At 64.7% G+C, this 17,274-nt stretch overlaps 2 protein-coding genes across 3 annotated transcripts; one reads left to right on the forward strand and one right to left on the reverse strand.

Annotated features, from left to right (window-relative positions):
- Positions 1-4,257: 4,257 nt before the first annotated feature.
- Positions 4,258-7,314, forward strand: PLA2G3 (phospholipase A2 group III). Of its 2 annotated transcripts, none has more exons than XM_075039675.1 (7): positions 4,258-4,693; positions 4,777-4,909; positions 5,091-5,225; positions 5,403-5,899; positions 6,008-6,137; positions 6,282-6,416; positions 6,642-7,314. In XM_075039675.1, the coding sequence occupies exons 1-7, from the start codon at positions 4,258-4,260 to the stop codon at positions 6,844-6,846; spliced, it is 1,671 nt and encodes a 556-aa protein (XP_074895776.1). In that variant the 3' UTR covers positions 6,847-7,314. The 2 variants fall into 2 exon arrangements, with proteins under 2 accessions (XP_074895776.1, XP_074895777.1); XM_075039676.1 differs by having other exon boundaries at positions 6,645-7,314.
- Positions 7,315-7,521: 207 nt separating this feature from the next.
- INPP5J (inositol polyphosphate-5-phosphatase J) lies at positions 7,522-16,288 on the reverse strand. Its single transcript, XM_075039677.1, has 12 exons — positions 15,444-16,288; positions 14,343-14,453; positions 12,712-12,820; positions 11,984-12,100; positions 11,738-11,913; positions 11,035-11,146; positions 10,526-10,635; positions 9,975-10,164; positions 9,587-9,724; positions 9,086-9,178; positions 8,742-8,846; positions 7,522-8,596 (listed from the first exon to the last, which is right to left on the reverse strand). Exons 1-12 carry the CDS (start codon positions 16,241-16,243, stop codon positions 7,976-7,978), a joined length of 2,682 nt encoding a protein of 893 aa, XP_074895778.1. The 5' UTR covers positions 16,244-16,288; the 3' UTR covers positions 7,522-7,975.
- Positions 16,289-17,274: the final 986 nt, after the last annotated feature.

Here is a 17,274-nt window from a genome sequence, read left to right on the forward strand (position 1 = left end):
ACCAGTGCAACTCCAGCCTGAAACAGCGCTCTCCCCTAGACACAGGGCCGCAGGGCACAGGTGAGTCAAGCCCACCACCCTGGCCTCTGGTGGAGCAGACAGATGCCATGAAAGCAGCCATAGAGCCTGACTCCCACCACATCCCAATGCCACCGGCTGATGGGAAGACCGAGCTCTGCTCCTGCCAGCCCAGCCACCCCGATCCAGCGGACTGGGGTGGAAGCACTGGGGGCACTCCTGCCTGCCGTGTGCTGAGGGTGCCCACGGAAGCATGACAGGGTGGCCCCAGCATGGGGTCTTTGTGCCGAAGGAGGGGACCCAGGTGGGACAAAGATGTGACAAGGAGCCATGGCTCAACCCAGGCTCCCCTAGGCAGAGGCAGGTGACAGATGTAGCGGCACCCAGCCAGAGGCCGAGTCAGCTGCTGGCCGGGGAGTTCCAACCCACCAAGTCCCGGCAGGGGATGAAGGGACTTGTGGGTACATGGCAGAGTCCCCACCAGCCCTCAAGAGTCTCCCCTGCATCTGCAAGCTGGTTGAATTTATAACCCCAGCTCAGGTGTGAAATAACTGCATCATCCCTTTGCTCGGTCCAACTCTTGTTTTGGCTTCCAACCTTCGCAAGAGATTTGCTCATGTAAAGAAGTTGTTTCTCTGCTCTGCCTTCTGAGTCCAGAGCCATGGATGTCCTATTGATCAGGATGGCCACGTGTTCATCCTTTCTTCTTTTTACCTCCACAAAGTTGTAAGTTCCAGCTTAGAGCAGTGGAAAGCAGAAAGGCTCATATCCAGTACTGCGGCAATTCCTTATGCAATACCACTGTGGATACCCCACATGAAGGGCAGTGTCCCATTATGATCCTTGAGCCACTCAGTGTTTACATGCACGACGTGGCTGGGGTCACCAGAGGCTCTGCAGAGCCAGCTCCCCTCCCTGCTTGCACTGCAAAAAGCTCAGGTTCCTCTGGCTCTGCCCTGGGCAGGGTAACAGACCCTTCTCCAGAGAGGGGAGAGCCGTGCCCCTGTCCACTGGTGCTTCTCCTGTGGGGACACAAGCAGGACACGGCCAGCAGCATCTGTGATACACACGCTCACACGCCTGTGGGGAGCCAGCGCTGCCGGCTGGCTGGGGCGAAGGGCAAGGCTGGATGTGGGGGCAGCCAGGGATGTGTCAGCTCTGGGACATGGACGAGGCCCCAGGTCCAGCAATCACGCGCACAGTCCGGACGTATAGCCCCTGCCTGCAGGATGTCCCCACAGGAGGCATCACCTCGATGCCTGTGCTGGCCTGGGGGTGCAAAGGGAGAAGGAACGAGCCCTGACACGACCCAAACTTAGGGCAGACAAGGTCCCACTTCTCCTTCCCTCCTCCAGTCCAAGGAAGGCCAGCTCCAGCCCCCACCAGCTCAGTAGCCTCCGCTGACCTCGCTCCAGTACAGGATGTCTTTCTTGCACTGGGGAGCCTGAAATGGAATGTGGCGTGCAGAGTGGGGGAGGAGAATTGCTTCACCAGGCCATCCCTGCTCTCCTGCCAACCCAGCCCAGGACCTGCTGGCCGCCCTCACCGCACGGGACCGTGGCTGCTGGCATCTCTGCCAGAGCCCAGCGCTCCCCCGCTGCAGGCTCAGCGCAGGCAGCGCAGGCAGATCGAGCCCTTGGCATCTCAGCCCTGCGCCAGCCTTGTCGGTGACCTTGAGCCACGTCAGCAGAGCCGGGCGCAGGGCTGTGTGGCACTGCCCGTTGGGGCCGGTAGCCCAGGGCTCAGCCCTGCACCCTGGCTGGCCGGACCCCAGCCTCACCCCAGCAGTCAGCAGCTGGGGCTAGTTAGAAATCGGGGTGCACTACAGCATGGGGCCAGCCATGTCCCCCCCCCCCGCCGCCGGCTGCTTGCTGGGTGAAGGCCAGAACGCTGGGCATCCCTCCTTATCCCCCGTTATCTTCCAGACAAACCCAAACTGGGTCCTGAGTCCCTGACGCACTCACACACTCAGCAGCCAAGGCCACGCTGCACTGCTAGCGTGGGGCTCTCCCCGTGGGGCCCCCACGGGGCTGTGAGCACAGCCCGGGCATGGGGCGGCCCTGGGCGTGCTGGGGGGGGCGGGCAAGGGCACAGCCCGGGCGTGGGGGCAGTCCTGGGACACGCTGGGGGTGCCGGGGACAGGAGTGCAGTGCAGTGTAGCAGAGCCCACAGCAGGAGGGCTCTGTGGTCCCCGGTGGGGTGGCTGAAGGCTGGCTCCCCCGAGGCCAGGGTATCCCCTAGCAGAGCCCTTCCTCAGCACCAGTGTGCCAGCCCCCATCCCATTTGGTGAACACAGCTTCCAGGGTGGAAACATCCTTCCACGGGACAGGGGCCACGTGAGCCTAGAGGTGGCCCCACCAGGTGACACAGAAGCTGGGAGACCTTTGTGACACCTCAGGTGATGTTGCGGGTGGTGCACAGCAGCCATATCACAGCTGCAGAGTGGACTCTGCACTGTCTGTGCTGTTGGCGTCTGTCCACGCTGTTAGGGAAATCCTGATAAGTTGAGATAAGACTCCACTGCCAAACCCTCTCTGCCAGCCCCCGGCTGCCCTGCAGCACTCCCGGGCACATAGGGCTCCACAAACTGTCCCCCCCCTGCCCCATGACCGCCCAGTGTGCAGAACGCCAGCAGGGCAGAGCATTATCCTGGGCAAGGCTGGCTCTGGAAGCACGAGCTGCACCGGAGAAATCATGGTGGCTCTTTTGGCTTCCTTCCTTCCCTTTCCAGCCCCTTCTTGGCTCCCCCTTGGTAGAGAGAAGTGAAGCTGGACCCCGGTGGGCCGCTTGTCTGGGGCAGAGTCAGCAGCCCTCTGGTATGCAGCAGCAATGCAGTAGGATGGGGGTTCCTGGACCCACCTGCCACCCTAAGAAATGTTCCCCTGGAGCACCAGGGCCCTGACGTTTGGGGGGGTGGGTGTGGGAGTGAGCACTGGCCCGCAGCCCAGCCACGCTCCCAGAGTATTTCCACAGGAGAGAGATCCTGGTTCCCAAGTGGGAAATGTACCAGCATAGGTTGGGCCACCAGCTGGAAAGCAGCTCTGTGGGGACGGACCCTGGGATCCCACTGGGCACCAGCTGAGCAGGAGCCAGGGATGTGTGTCCTCACCGCAGAGGCCACCAGCGGCCCCAGCTGCACTGGGCAGAGTGCTGCCAGCAGAGCAGGTAAGGGGGGCACCGGCGGGGGGACATGTCACTGTGTCCTCTCCAGCCAGGCTCACCCAGGCAAGGCATGGACTTGCTGGGGTGAGTCCAGCAAAGGGCCATGGTGGTGGTGAAGGGACTGGAGCATCTCTCCTATGAGAAGAGGCTGTGAGAGCTGGGTCTGCTCAGCCTGGAGCAGAGGAAGTTTAGAGGGAAACCATTAACGTACAGAAATCCCTGCAAGGATGGTGTAAAGAGAACGGGGCCTAGCTCTTCCTGGTGGTGCCCAGTGACAGGACAAGGTGCAACGGGCACTAACTGGAGCACAGCAGTTTCCTGTTGAACATCAGGAAACACCTTTGTACTGTGACAGTGAAGCAGTAGGACAGGGCGCTCAGGGAGGCTGCAGAGTCTCCATCCTTGGAGAAACTTGGCGATACGCCCAAACAGAGACGGTCCTGGACCGTGAGGCAGCTTCAGCAGGGGTTGGACAAGCCAATGGCTCCGTGACCTGTACCATACACAGCGTCCATGTGCACGTGCATGCCTACACCCTGTGCAGGTGCATGCACATGGTTGGGCATGCATGGGACACGGGCACCTGCGCACACACACGGAGAGGTGCACGCGTGCACAAGGTGGGTGCGCAGACACCCGCACGCACATCCCCGCCCAGCCACGTGCACGTGCCCCTGTGCCCTCCCGGGGGTTCTGCACCGGCATGGGGCTAGGGCCGCCCCACAGAGCTGCACCTGGCGGGGGGGGTTGCCCGTCCCGGGGGCGTGCAGGCGGGGGATGCCCGGGGAGGGAGTGCATGGACACATGGACAGAGGGTGCGTGGGACGGGGTGCCCGCGGCAGGGGGTGAACAGGCAAGGGCTGCCCGAGATGGGGGGTGCACCGGCAGGGCACACGGGCGGGAGGTGCCCGGGCGGGGGGGGCACCGGCTGCATCCCGCGGCTCCCGCTCGCCTTCCGCGGGGCGGGGCGGGGCAGGGCGGGGCGGGGCGCGGCGCGGCGCCGCCCAATCAGCGCGGGTTCCGCCGCCGGGAGCGGGCTTAAAGCCGGCGCGGGGGCGGACCGCGCGGCGCCGCGGGATGTGGGCGCGCGCGGTGCTGGCGTGCGCGGCCGTGCTGGCGGGCGCGCGCGCCTGGCCCGGCGGCGCCGTCTGCGCGCAGCGGGCGGCGGGCGCGGGCGGCGCGCGCTACGTGGCCTTCCTGAGCCCCGGCCCCGGGCCCGGTCCCGGCCCGGCCGCGCTGGTGGAGAGCGCCTGGGCCGGGCGCGGCCGCCTCCGCGCCTGCTGGGCCCGCCGGGATCCGCGCCTGGCCCGCGCCTTCCGCGCCGCTTGCGCCCGCCGCCCGCCCGCCGCCCCCGGTGCCGCGCTGCGGCGGGACCTGGCCGCGCTCTGGAGGCACCGCGCCGCCTGCGCCGATCCCGCGCCGTCGGGAGGGAGCCGGCGGCGGCGGGGCTGGACGCTGCCGGGCACGCTGTGGTGCGGGGCCGGTGACTCGGCGGGGAACGCCAGCGAGCTGGGTACGGGGGCGGGCGGGGGCGGCGGGCGGGCACGGCACGGCCCGTCCTCCCGGCGGGGCCGTGCTCACCGGCGCTGCCCGCAGGTCTCTTCCGCGGCCCCGACCGGTGCTGCCGGGAGCACGACCGGTGCTCGGCGCAGATCGCGGCGCTGCAGTTCAACTACGGCATCCGCAACTACCGCCTGCACACCGTCTCCCACTGCGACTGCGACGCCAGGTGGGCCGAGGGACCGGGACCGGGGCGGGGGGGGGGGGACCGGACACCCACGGGCCGGGGGACCGGGCCGGGGGGGGAGGGACGGACGGACACACAGGGGCCGGGGGACCGGGGCCGGGACTACGGACGTGCACGCACCGGGGTGCTGCGGGGCCGCTCACCGTCCCCATCCACCCGGCAGGTTCCGGCAGTGCCTGCTGGCCCTCAACGACACCATCTCCAACATCATCGGCGTCACCTTCTTCAACCTGCTGGAGGTGCCGTGCTTCGTGCTGGAGGAGAGCGAGGAGTGCGTCCAGTGGCACTGGTGGGGAGGGTGAGTGCCCCGGGGGGATGCCCCCACCTCGGCCCGCTGCTGCAGCCCCGCGGCTGGGCGCGTTTGCTGCTGCGGCCGTGAGCGTGCCCTGCCTGGCTGCCCCACGGGCTGCGGGGGGGCACAGCTTGGCCATGGCAGGGCTGGTGTGCGGGGCCTCATGGCACGTGGTGTCCCCAGGTGTGAGCGTTATGGTGTAGTACCCCTGGCCAGGATGGTGCAGCAGAGTCAGTACCACTACAGCCTGCCCGCAGAGGAGACTCACAGCCCTGCTGTGCAGCCCTCGGGCAAGGGAAGGAAACCCTCTAGAGCAGGGCGCAAGCGGCTCCGCCAGGGACTGGGGCGAAACCCCGGGCTCCGCCAGGCACAGAGACCTCCAACAGCCCAGTGGTCGCGGGGCCCAGGTACCTTGTCCCCTGCGTCTGCCAGGGACAAGGCCGAGCCCACAACCAGGCACCCAGCAGCGCAGTGGGGGCTGGAGCCCAGCCCCCCAACAGCAATGACCGTGTTGGAACAGGACCTTGCTGGAGGAAGGCGACTGCCAGAAGGAGCACAGGAAGGGGCTGGGGGCTCAGCACACCCTGCCTGCACTGAAGATGGCACCATCGGATCCAGCCCGGCTGTGGAGCGGTCCGGAGCCACCCCGGCGCCTGCTGTGGAGGGGCGCAGGCAGCAGGGTGAGTGGGTGCTGGGGGCAGAGCGTGTGCTGCAGCTGGGGTGTCCCGAGGCCTCAGCCCATTGGCGTCCTGTGCTGGGGCTGCCCCTCACCACCCTGCTGTCCTCAGGCCTGGGCAGGGTGTGCAGGTGCTACAAGCACCTGGAGAAGTGCGAGCACCAGATCGCACCCCGAGAGGTGAAGTACGAGCTGCACAACGTGGACACCCGGATGCTCTTCCACTGCAACTGCACTCGCAGGTGCGTGACCAGGAGGAAAAGGCAAGGCTTTTCCCATCATCACAGGGCACTGTCTGCAGATGGTTTGGGGTCAGGCGAGGTGGGACCCAGAGGGATGCCCACCTTGGCCAGCAGCTGCTGACTGCTGCCCTCCTGTGCCCACAGGCTGGCGCGGTTCCTGCGCAGGGCGAGGGACCTCAGTGACGTGGAGGTGGCTGTCCTGGCTGACCGCATCGCCATGGACTGCTTTGTTCTGGAGCCACCCACTGACTGCAGCCTGGGTGAGGGGTCACAGCACAAGTAAGTGCAGAAGGTCGAGGGAATGTGGCCTGCGTGGGGCTTCCTACCCTGCATGGGCAGGAGGGATGACCTGGTGGGGCTGGGTGCTGTCCTGCAGGCTTGGCATGAAGCTGGCTTTGCAAGCATTATCCCCTGCTCTGCCGTGCCATGAGCAGGTCTGGGGTGGAAGACAACAGATGTCAGCCCTGCAGTGTTACACTGATGCTCACAGCTTTGCTTCTCCAGCAGCTGTATCACAGCAACCCGGGCTGTGCTAGTACCTGCACGGCATCTCAAAAAGACCCTGAGGCGCTGGGGTCCTCCGCATCTGACCTCCAAGGCCGAGCATCCATATTGGAAGACACAGGACAGTGGTGGCACCCTCTATGAGCAATGCCTGCGGCTGGCCTTGGAGCAGAAGCTGGGTGCTCAGCCCCGTGCGGTGCCCTGATGATGCCTGAGAAGCACTGCCTTGTGTGGGGAGGAAGACTTGCTGTGCAGCAGCCACGGAGTGGAGCTGCTTGATTTCTGGTCCTTGAGACAAAGGACGGCACTGAGCATGGCTGCTGGCATGACTGCATGAAGCTGGTGGGCCACAGCTGGAGCAGGGGCAGGCAGAGGGACTGAGAAGCCTCTGAAGGAGCTGTGGCTGCCATCTGTGAGCATCAAAGCAAGGGGAAAGGAATAGGAGGCCTTGGGAAAGGGGAAACCCACCATTTTTCTTCCCTGTTGTGCCCTGGGGTGGGGGGGGATGCTCTGGGCATTGGATCCCCCAGGCTGGGTGGATGGCAGGGCCCCCCCACTCCTGGATTTGTGTCCCTTTAAGTGGGGAGACTGAGCTGTGTGGTGTGACCCTGGCCCCCTTCCCTAGGCAAGGTGGGAAGGGGTGCAGGTGGGCAGGGGCTGGTGCTGGCTCCCAGCCCTGGAGTGAGGAGGGGGGGCGGGGGGGGGCAGCTGCTAGGAGCAGGCTCAGGGCCCTGCCCTCAGGAGGGGTCAGTCCCTGTTTGCAGCTGAAGATAAATAAAGGGTGGTCTGTGCATGGTGTTCACACTGTAGCCCCTACCCCAGGGGCCGATCCTGCCCCCCTGCAGTAAGCACAGTGCAGCTGGGGTGGGCAGGATGGTTTATTTTGTCGCTTGCACTACGTATGTCCAAGGCTGAGGCACGGTGGTAGCAGCAGGGAAGGAGCAAGCTTCAATCTCAGGGGTACCCTGGGGTGGTCCTCGCTTTATGCCCAATGCGATTGCTGCCAGAGCCCTGCCCTGGCCTCCTGTCCCACCTCAGGTGCGAGGCCAACACTCCACCCATAGGAGTGAAGGGTCTTGCACTTTAAATTTCACAAGGGGCTCCCCTACCACACTAGACCAGCCTTGCCCTCCCCTGTGGCCCCCTCCCAGCCCTACCAGGCCCAGGACAGCAGCTCAGGCTGGAGGGAGCAAGGGGAGGCCCCTACCTGCCGGCACACAAGGTGGGGTGAGGAGTCACTGCAATAAATAAGGGAGAGGGGTGTCTCAGCAGGAAAGTGGCAGAGGAAAGCACACAGCAAGCGCGCTAGGGGGAGGAGGGAGGGGGCCACTGCGTCAGCGGCCCATGGCACAGCTATGGCTGTCCAGCTCCTGGGGGCTGCTCCCCTCCTTTGGGGAGGTGCTGCAGCCCGGGGGGCTGGTGGGGCTCATCCTCCGGCAGGGGTAGCCCTGGTCCGTGCTCTCCCTCCGCCGGCCCATGGCCTGGTCGATCATCTCCAGGCGGAGCGCAGGCAGCAGGCCCAGGTTCCTGGGGTCGGCCCTGGCCAGGGGGTTGTCAGCAGAGACACGCCGGGGGCCGCCCTGCTCCCGCACAGTCTGGTAGAAGGAGCTGCCCTCCTGGCTGTCGACTGCCCGCCCTGGCTCCTTGGCTTTAGCTCCACGGCGCCCCAGCTCCTCCTGGGGCAGGTGGATGGTGGGGATGTCCCCAGGGAGGCCACGGCGGCTCTGGGGTGAGGGGCTGCGGCTCGTACCCCTGTCCCGGCTTGACGGCCGCAGGATGAGGCCCTGGAACTTGGCCAGGCTGGGGCTTCGGCTCCGGTGCCGTTTCATCTTGCCTGGGCTGGGGCTACGGGATTTGGGGGCCAACAGGACAAGTGTGCTGTCATCCTCCTCTTCTGAGCTGCTGCCTGAGCTGTCCGTGGGGCTGCTGCCCTCCTCTGACCTGGGCAGGGAGATCTGTACCCCTGCATCAGCACTGCTGGCTGATCCTCACAGGGGGCTGTGGGGTACCACAGCAGCTGGCTTCCTCCAGCTCATCACCCCTACACGCATCCCCCCTGCCTCCCTCAGCCCCTCACCCTTGCCTCTTGGCTGTGCTGACCTGAAAGGGCTCAGTCACACCAGCGATGCTGCTAGAGGTGTTGCTGTAGTATCCGAGGATGTACTCGCCCTTCCCCTTGGGCAGTGCCTCCTCTGAGAACATCACCTGCAGCCCAGAGACAGCTGATGGGCACCAGGGCTGGGCACAGGGGTGCCCTGTCCCACCTCCAGCCCCACAGAGAGCTCCAGCCCCAGCCAAGAGCAGAAATCCTTGATGCCAGCACAGTGGATCTGCACAAAGCAATAAGGAGGTACCCTCCTGCCCCATCAGGGACAAAGGGGCCATTGTCCCCCCACGATGGGGCACACATGCCCAGCAAGACAGCACAGCCGGCCCCAACTCACCTGTGCACATAGTTGCTTGTCTAGGCAGCGCTCTCCATCATCACTCCTGGCCCAGACATAGGACACATAGTCTTTAGGATGCCGAAAGCCCACCTGTGTGCACATACATGGGAGAACACAGGTGAGTGGGGGAACATCAGCCCTACTCAGCACCCTCACCTACACCCAGCCTTAGCTTCCATCTCACTCGGCTCCCTCTCCTTGCACCAAGGGCTGCCTTGCACACTACCCAGCAGTGTCCTGGACCCCAGCCCCCGAGGAGCTGGGGGCTTTGGACCCCATGGGGCCCACAGAGCAGGAGGAAGAGGGAACTGCTGGATTTGAGCCTCCTGAAGCAGGGCCAAAACCTGCTGCTAACTGCCAGGCCTTCCCAGGGGAAGGGAGAGCACAGGTCCATGCCATGCACCCATGTCCACTGGTGGGAGGTAGCTCAGAAGGAACCCCAAGGTGCTGTGCATTGTTCCCCACTCCCTCCAGCCCCAGCAGCCCCCAAGCCCCTACCCGGTAGAGTCCTATCCAGTCCCAGGAGCTCCGGTGGAAGCCAGCCGACATCTTGTACCTGACAACTGCTTGCTCAGGCCTGCTCCATTCATCAGCCACATAAATCTCAACCGGGGGCTTGTCTGCCTTGGAAGCAAACTGTCAGACACACATACATGGTGAGCAAGGGCATGCGGAAGACAGCTGCCCCTGCTGCCCAGGGCACCCATCTAGGGCCAGGCCCTCGTCCATAACACCAACAGCAGCCCCCAGCCACAGCGGCAAGACAGCTGAGCATGCCAAACAAAAATAAAACAAGCCCCACACACCCCATCATACACTGCACATGCTGGGCATCTCACCCCTGTAGCTCCTGCCTGTGTGCCCAGTAGCCCTGGACAGTGCTCACCTGCACTGCAAAGATGGCAGCTACCGGCTTGTGGTCACTGACGGTGTACTCCATGTGGCTGCAGTAGCAGAGCTGGCTCACCGACAGGACGCCCCGACTGGGCCGGCGCCCGCCTGCACCAAGCCCAACACTGGGAGATTTGATCTTCCAGAGGATCCGGTCAGTCCAGGCAGGTTTTCGCTTCTTGGCACTGCGGGGCACAGAGGGGCATCTCTTGCCTGGCAGGGGGCAGTGGGCTCCACCCCAAACTGCCTCCCCCTGGCACTACGGCACGCGCGGGCAGGGGATGCGGCTCGTCTCGGCACACAGCTCAGTGCAGCTGCAGGGACAGACCTGCACTGGCACCAGCGCAACAGTTGTGTCCCAGCCTGCCATCCCCAGTCCAGCCCATGCCCACCCCAGCATAGCTCCCCCATCTATCTGCACTGGCATCTGCCCCTGCCCCGCCAGCACCAGCACTCGCCTTGGCTCTGAGCTCCACCACTCCTGCATCCCTCAGCCATGCCACCTGCTCCCAGGCCCAGCAACATGCTTGAGCTCTGCTCTCCTACCTGCTGTCATACTTGTTGGTGCCCACATCAAACTTGAAGGTGGGTGGGAAGTTCAGTGGTCCCTCCTGAAAGCCGCTGAGGACAGGCCAGGTGCTCTTGGCAATGTTCAGCTATTGGAAAGAGAGCAGGTCAGGGAACACACCAGCCTCCATGGCCAGACCCCTCTGCAAGCCCCTGAGAACGCTCCATCCCCAGCACACTCTCATCCCTGCCCCATTGCTGCCAGCCCCGTCAGGGTTTGCCCATGCCATGCAAGCAGCAAGTCCATAGACCCAATGCCCCCAGCTCTTCCTAGCACACTGATAAAGGGAGCATGTGCCCACCTCCCACAGAGACCATCCTGGGACTGTGCCACCCCTTCCCCACAGGGCCAGGAGAGCCAGGGCTCTTAGTACCCCATGGGAAGCGAGGGGACATGCCCTGTCCCACAGCTGCGTGGGCAGTTTTGGCAAGAGCCGAACACCACTCAGGGCCCAGAAAAGGCTCAGCAGCACGCCCATCCATCCCACCTGGTCCTTCTCCCAGAGCTGGCTCAGGATGTTGCTGTCGATGGCGTACTTCACAAAGCGGATATCGAGGCTCTCGATGCGGAAGTTGAGGTCCCCAAACCAGAACACAAGGCTGTGGAGGGGAGGGAGGGCAACAGGCTGGAAGGGCTGGGCAGCACCACAGGAGGAAAACAGCCTCAGCCTGTGGGCAGCCTCAGCCTCCAGGACAAGCGCTCTTGGGAGCACCAGTGCAGGTCAGCACTCAGCCAACAGCTCAGCTGGCTGCCAGCCCTGCCAGGATTCCTCAGGTAGGACCAAGCACCATTAACCAAATGGGCCTGACTTCCCTGGGCAGAAATGGAGGGTGGAAATTTCCACTGTGAGGCACCTACCAGAGTCAGACCACACAGCCAAGACACTGGGGCAGAGCTGGGCCCTCAACCTCACCAGTCCCAAACCCCAACAGCACCAACATGCCAGGAGCTGCACCAGACCTGGATGTGCCCCAGGGGAAACCAAGGACCCCTCTTAACACCTACCCCACCATGCTGGGTCCCTACTGGGCCACGGGACAATTTTGCAGCTCTGCAGGCAAGACCCCATCTCCAAGCTGTGCTGGGATTCAGGGGACAGACCCCAGACCCTACCTGGAGGGAGTCAAGGGTGGGGGCTGGCACACTAGAGCCCCAGCCCAGATTGGGGAGCAAAGTGGTGGGGTACGCACTCATGGTCCAGGATGCCGCTGGCCACACGCCCCTCAAACTGCTGCATGTGCAGTATAGTGGCAAAGTCCTCCTTGCGCTGCTCCGCCTTCTCCAGGTGCGCTGGCAGGTGGCAGTTCAGGAAGCAGACCATGTGGCCGAAGATGGAGAGACGAACGCTCACCCCACCCTTGTTGCCCTGCACCGAGAGGATCCCATGACTCCTTGGGAAGCCAGGCCCTTGCCACCTCCCCAGGGGCCACACTCACCCAGTAGCCTCCCAGTCCCGTCCTCGTGCAGTCTGTCTGGATGTCCTGCAGGAAGGGGAGGTGGTAGTACTTGGCAAACACCAGTAGGATCACACCTTGCATCCGCACCGTGCTGATCTGGAATGGGAGCAGGGGCTGAAGCAGGATGGTAGCCACGGCAGAACCCGTAGGGGCAGCGACAGCTTCCCCCACCTCCAGGCCATAGGGGCAGCACCTCCATCCTTTGCATGCCCCCCCATCTTGCAGATGGCTAGCAGTACATTTAGTTCAGAGATCTATCCACACCCTCCTGAATACTGACAGCTGGGATAAGCCCAGCAATGCTAAGGCTCATGTATGCTCTGGGGCAAGCACCCTGGAGAGCTGAACCTGCCCTGGGACCCACAGGCTGCTGCCAGAAGCACAGGCTTGTTCCCACATTCACCTCCTCACCCTGGTGCAATGCAGCAGGCAACAAGAAGCATCCCCAAAGCACCACAGGGGAAGCCTAAGGCGCAGGAAAGGGAGCAGGGTGGCACAAGCTAAACAGCACACTGGTGAGATGTACCGCTAGCCCTCAGGTTAGCCCACACACACTGCTTGGATGGCTGCAGGCTGTCCCTCCAGCAAGCTCTCCTACTGCACCTCTTCCCTCCGTCCCTGCAGTCCAACTCTCCCTCCCCATGGTCCACCTGCCTGGCAGGCAGAGAGGGAACACCAGCTGCCCAGCCCCTTTGGGACCTCCTTACCAGGACAAAGTGGAAGGGGCTCAGCACATCCATGAAGAGCTCACTCCACTGATCTGTGAAGAGGGCATCCTTCAGGCGCTTGTTTATCTTAGAATTCACCTCTTGCAGCCTGGGAGGAAAGGGACAGCTCCCTCAGCCATACCAGGAAGGTGTCTGTGTCCCAAGTAGCGAGAGCTCCTTGGGAGAGGTGCCAAAGCACAGTGCTGGGGAGAAGGGCCAGGGCAGGAAGGGCAGATCAAGGGAGGACCCTGGGTTTAGAGTACAAACCAGCCATATCCTTTCTCCAGCGATGCTGGGCCATGTGCTAGCAGAATGCACAAGTGGCCCTGAATCCACAAGGCCTTGGCCCTTTTTAAAGCACGAGCAATTCAGCTGCACAGGGCTGGGCAGCAGTCTAAAGCCTGTCTCTAGGTACAAGAGGGGCCTATGGGACATTTCAGCTGCACTGGTCTCTATAGAGAAGCCAAGTCTCACCGGTACTTCAGCACAGGGTGTCCAGATGCATCCTAGCCACCAAGCTCAGAGCAGCAGCAAACAGAAGGTTAATAGTGCTCCTCCCAGCTCAGCAATTAGTGAAAAGCGGGAAGGAGAACATCCCCAGAGAACAGCAGAATCGGGAAACATCTTGCCCAAAAATATCAAGTGCTCAGGGCACAAAGAACAGGTCAGAGGAAGGACGCAGCCATGCAGAGACATCCTGGAGGTGGGGAGCAGCAGGACACCTTGCCCCGACCAGGACACAGTCCCAGCAAGTCCCTTGCTGTCAGCTACACTCCCTACCCCATCCATCCAGGCTCGGGTCTACCTCCACTGGTCCACAAGGCCGAGGGGACCAGAAGACGGGCTCCAACACAGCATCGTAGCTCTGGCAGCCTCAGCCTTATGCTGCTCTCTGCCCGGGGCAAGGAGCACTGGGGGAGTCCCTGGGAGCCTCCTGGAGGCAGATCCAGCTCTTCCACCTCATGCCCACAGGCAGAGCCTGCTTCTTGCTCCCTGTGCAAAGGCAGTATGTCCCTGGTCTTAGCAGGAATCCACACACACCACAGCAAACCTTGAGGGACCAGTTTGCCCTTAGACTCTGGCAGAGCTTGCCTCGCCAGCCACACCAATAAATCCTTACCACATCGACGTGGCGCTGCCTTGCCAGCAGTTAAGTGTTGCCCAGGGGCACAGAGCCAATCCAGCTGTGAGAGAACAGCAGATTTGTGCCCTTGAGGCCTGCATACCATAGGCAGAAGCTGAGATGAGGAAAATGCTCCCAGAAGACTCCAGCAGGCGAGTTAAATGCCTCTATAGACCTGACCCCAGGACTGCCAGGGCTCATGGCAAGAGCAGCACTCGCCAAGGCCCAGCTCTGCACAGCCTAGCCAGCTGCAGGCTCTTTGAGGGTTCAAGGCTACTTGGGATTCAAGGGTTTGAGCTCTTCTTAGCACTCCCATTTTACTAGGAACTGATTCTCCATCACCTTTTCTGATATTTTACTGCTTGCAATGCACACCCCTCCCTGCTCACCATGCCCCGGGTAGGCTGGAGCGGCAGCTCTTCCATTCCCCGCCCCCCAGGGCTATGGGGATCCCCCAAAAAGGGATGTGACAGGGCAGGGGAGGGGGCCCTGCACCTCACCCTCTTACCCAATGGCGATCACGTCCACATCGTTTGTCTCGCCCGTGTTGAGGTGCAGCAGGGATGTCACGTCATTCGGGGGCATGGCTGTGCCCACGTTCCAGGTGACCACTGTGATGCTTGGGAGGACAAAGGGAAGAACAGGCTAACACTGGGGCTCAGAGGTGTTCCCTGTCCTCCCCCGCTCAGCCCCCAGCTCCACCAAGGAAGCTCTCTGCCTGCAACAGAACTGGCCACAGCTGAAGCTTAGCCAGAGCATGTACACCACCAGGTCCTTAACTCTTGTTTGAGGGAGACGGGTCCTTGCCTCTAAATTCCCCCACGGTCTGCACCTCGGTGTATGGCAAGCCCGTCTGCAACCCAAGCCCTGGTGAAATTCTACAAACCAGCACAAAGAGCCCTCGTTTTCATCACCACTGACTTAACACAGGCAGGCTGGCTGGCACAGCAGGCAGCCTGCGAGACAGGGTGTCCCTGGAAAACTGTCTCCCCTCCCTTTCCCAGGAATCACGCATCCCTCGGGCTCCTGGGGAAAAGGACCCGGATCTCAGGCCCCAGACTCTGCCCCAGAGCACAGCCAGCCCCAAAGGCCAGGGCATTACATGTGACAGCAGCGCTGCAAGCCCCGCAGCAGTGTCCTTCACCAGCACAAAGCCACCATCAGTCACAACACATTAATGCTGTTACGCAGCATGCACCAGCAGCCCGCGGGCTCTTTCGGCAGCACTAGGACAAGTCTCAGTCACAGGGGGCACGCTTCAACAGCGAGGGAGGGTAGTGCCACATCATTTCCAGAGCTCGGGGACAGCGGGGGCAGACAGCACCCACTCCACAGCCTGCGCCTCTGATATGCCACCCCACGCAGCACCCGCTCCCCTGACCGCTGCCTGCGCAGACAGTGGGCGCTGGGCATCCTTCCCCCCCGCAGCAAGCCCTGCCTGGCCATAGCCCCTCACCCCAAACCTCCTCCAGCCGAACACCATCCACGGCAGGACGGAAGGGGCAATTCCAGCCGGCAAGAGGCTTCGCTCGCTGCTTCTCAGCGATGGCAGCTTCGGCCCAGCACCGCTCCCCCCCCGACACCCCCCCCCACAGCAACACCCGCTCACCGGAACGAGCCGTCCTCCGGGACCCTTCCCGAGCAGCCGAGGAGCGCGTCGCAGGAGTCGCCGGAGCCCGGCAGGCCGAGGGACCTCCCGAAAAGGGAGAGCTCGTCCGGCTCCGGTTTGGGGAGGGCTGCGGGCTTGGACAGGCCCACCCGCCCGCCGGCGATGAACTCGCTGGAGACGGCTTTGGGCAGGCCGGCGGCCCTGGGCGAGGAGCCCGCCCAGGCCGAGATGTGGTCGCTGGACTCCGCCTTGGGGAGCATCTCCCTCCGCTCGGCGGGCAGCGGCTTCCCGGGAGCGGCGTGCTCGAGGGGACCGAGCTCGGGGAAGGCGGGCCGGCCCGCCGCCGGGCCGGACGCCGCCGGGGACGGCACGGCGGGGCGGGCCGGGGGGGCGCCCGGGCTGGGGGGCAGCAGGGCCGGCAGCGGGAAGGCGTGGGGCCCGCCGGCCCCCTCAGCCCCGGCCCGGCCGACCTCCAGCGGCAGGGGCTGGGCGGCCCGGCCCGGGGCCCGCTCCTCGGGCCCGCCGCGCTGCGCGCCCCCGGGCCGCGGGCAGCCGTAGGGGAAGGAGTCGCAGGCGGCGTCCGGCCGGGAGCTCCTGCGGGCGCCCGGGACGCCGCCACCGGCGAGGAAAGGCGCCGCCGGGGCCCCGCCGTCGGGCTGGGTCCGGGCCGGACCGCCGGCGCCGAAGGGCACCGGCCGCGCGGGGGAGGCGGCGGACGCGGGGCCCCGCGGGGGGCCGGGCCGGTGCCCCGAGGCGGCGGCCGAGCCCTGGTCCGCGCTGCCGCGCCGGGCCGGCTCCATCGCCGGGAGACCCGAGCGAGCGGCACCGGGCCCGGCCCCGCCCGCCCTCACCTTGCGGCCCCGCCCGCCGGCGGCAGCGGCGGCGGCGGCGCCGCGCGCCCCGTGATGTCAGCGCCACCTGCGCGGCGCCTTAAAGGCGCCGGAGCGGCACGAGCCAGACCGCCGCCGCCCGCCCCGCCCCGCGCGCACCTGCCGCCGCCCCGCCCCGCTCACGTGACGGCCTGCGCCCCGCCTCCCCCCCCCGTGCCCCCGCCGGCGGCGGGAGCGGAGCGCGCGACCACAGCGGGCTCCGTGACGGGGCAGCCCCTGCGCGTGCGCGCCCGCCCGCCCTTGCGCACGTGTCCGTGCGCGCGGGCGGGGGTTTTTTGCGCTGTCGTGTCGCGGTACGGCCGCGTGTGCACGTGCGCTGCCGTGGGCGCGTTTGTAGCCGTGGATGCGCCCGCGGGGCAGCTGCGCGAGGTGCCGCGCCTGCAGCTCCGCGCAAAACCTGCGCGCCGTACCTGCGCGCGGTGCTGCACCTGTGCGCAGCAGTGTGGGTGCGCTCACGCGCAGCGGTTTGCGCAGGCGGGTGTGAAGGCGTGCGCGGGTGCGGTTCGGGTGCACACGCGCTCGTGTGTGCCTGAAGGAGGCGGGGGACCTGGCGACACAGGGCCAGGAGAGGGCAGAGGCCCCCCACACCTCCGGCACCTCGGCCCGTAGCAGCCGGGAGCGGCCTGCGGGAGCCCCCGAGCCCAGGGAGGGCTGGGGCACCACGTGCGAGAGGATCTTGGTGGAAGAGGACCAGGTCCCTGTGCCCGATGGGGTGGACCCACGGGTGCTGGGGGAGCCGGCTCCTGTCATCGCGAGGCCACCCTCAATAATCTGTGATCGTCACTCCTGTCCTCAGGAGGGGCACGAAGGAGGACCCAGGGACCTAGAGGCCGGTCAGCCTCACCTCCATCCCTGGGAAGGCGATGGAGCATGGTTCCTGGGAACCATTGCCAGGCCCAAAAACAACCAGAAAGTCATCAGCGTCAGCACGGCCTCACCGA

Source organism: Buteo buteo, chromosome 11, assembly GCF_964188355.1.
Source record: "Buteo buteo chromosome 11, bButBut1.hap1.1, whole genome shotgun sequence".
Classification (NCBI taxonomy): domain Eukaryota; kingdom Metazoa; phylum Chordata; class Aves; order Accipitriformes; family Accipitridae; genus Buteo; species Buteo buteo.

Excerpts from the sequence above, each read along its gene's own strand:
- PLA2G3 (XM_075039675.1), top strand. The coding sequence starts at position 4,258 with ATGTGGGCGCGCGCGGTGCTGGCGTGCGCGGCCGTGCTGGCGGGCGCG. Across the intron at positions 5,226-5,402 it reads CAGTGGCACTGGTGGGGAGG|GTGTGAGCGTTATGGTGTAG; the intron begins GTGAGTGCCCCG and ends TGGTGTCCCCAG. Across the intron at positions 6,417-6,641 it reads GGTGAGGGGTCACAGCACAA|CAGCTGTATCACAGCAACCC; the intron begins GTAAGTGCAGAA and ends TTGCTTCTCCAG.
- INPP5J (XM_075039677.1), bottom strand. The coding sequence starts at position 16,243 with ATGGAGCCGGCCCGGCGCGGCAGCGCGGACCAGGGCTCGGCCGCCGCC. Across the intron at positions 11,914-11,983 it reads CGGGACTGGGAGGCTACTGG|GGCAACAAGGGTGGGGTGAG; the intron begins GTGAGTGTGGCC and ends CTCTCGGTGCAG. Across the intron at positions 11,147-11,737 it reads AGCGGCATCCTGGACCATGA|CCTTGTGTTCTGGTTTGGGG; the intron begins GTGCGTACCCCA and ends TCCCCTCCACAG.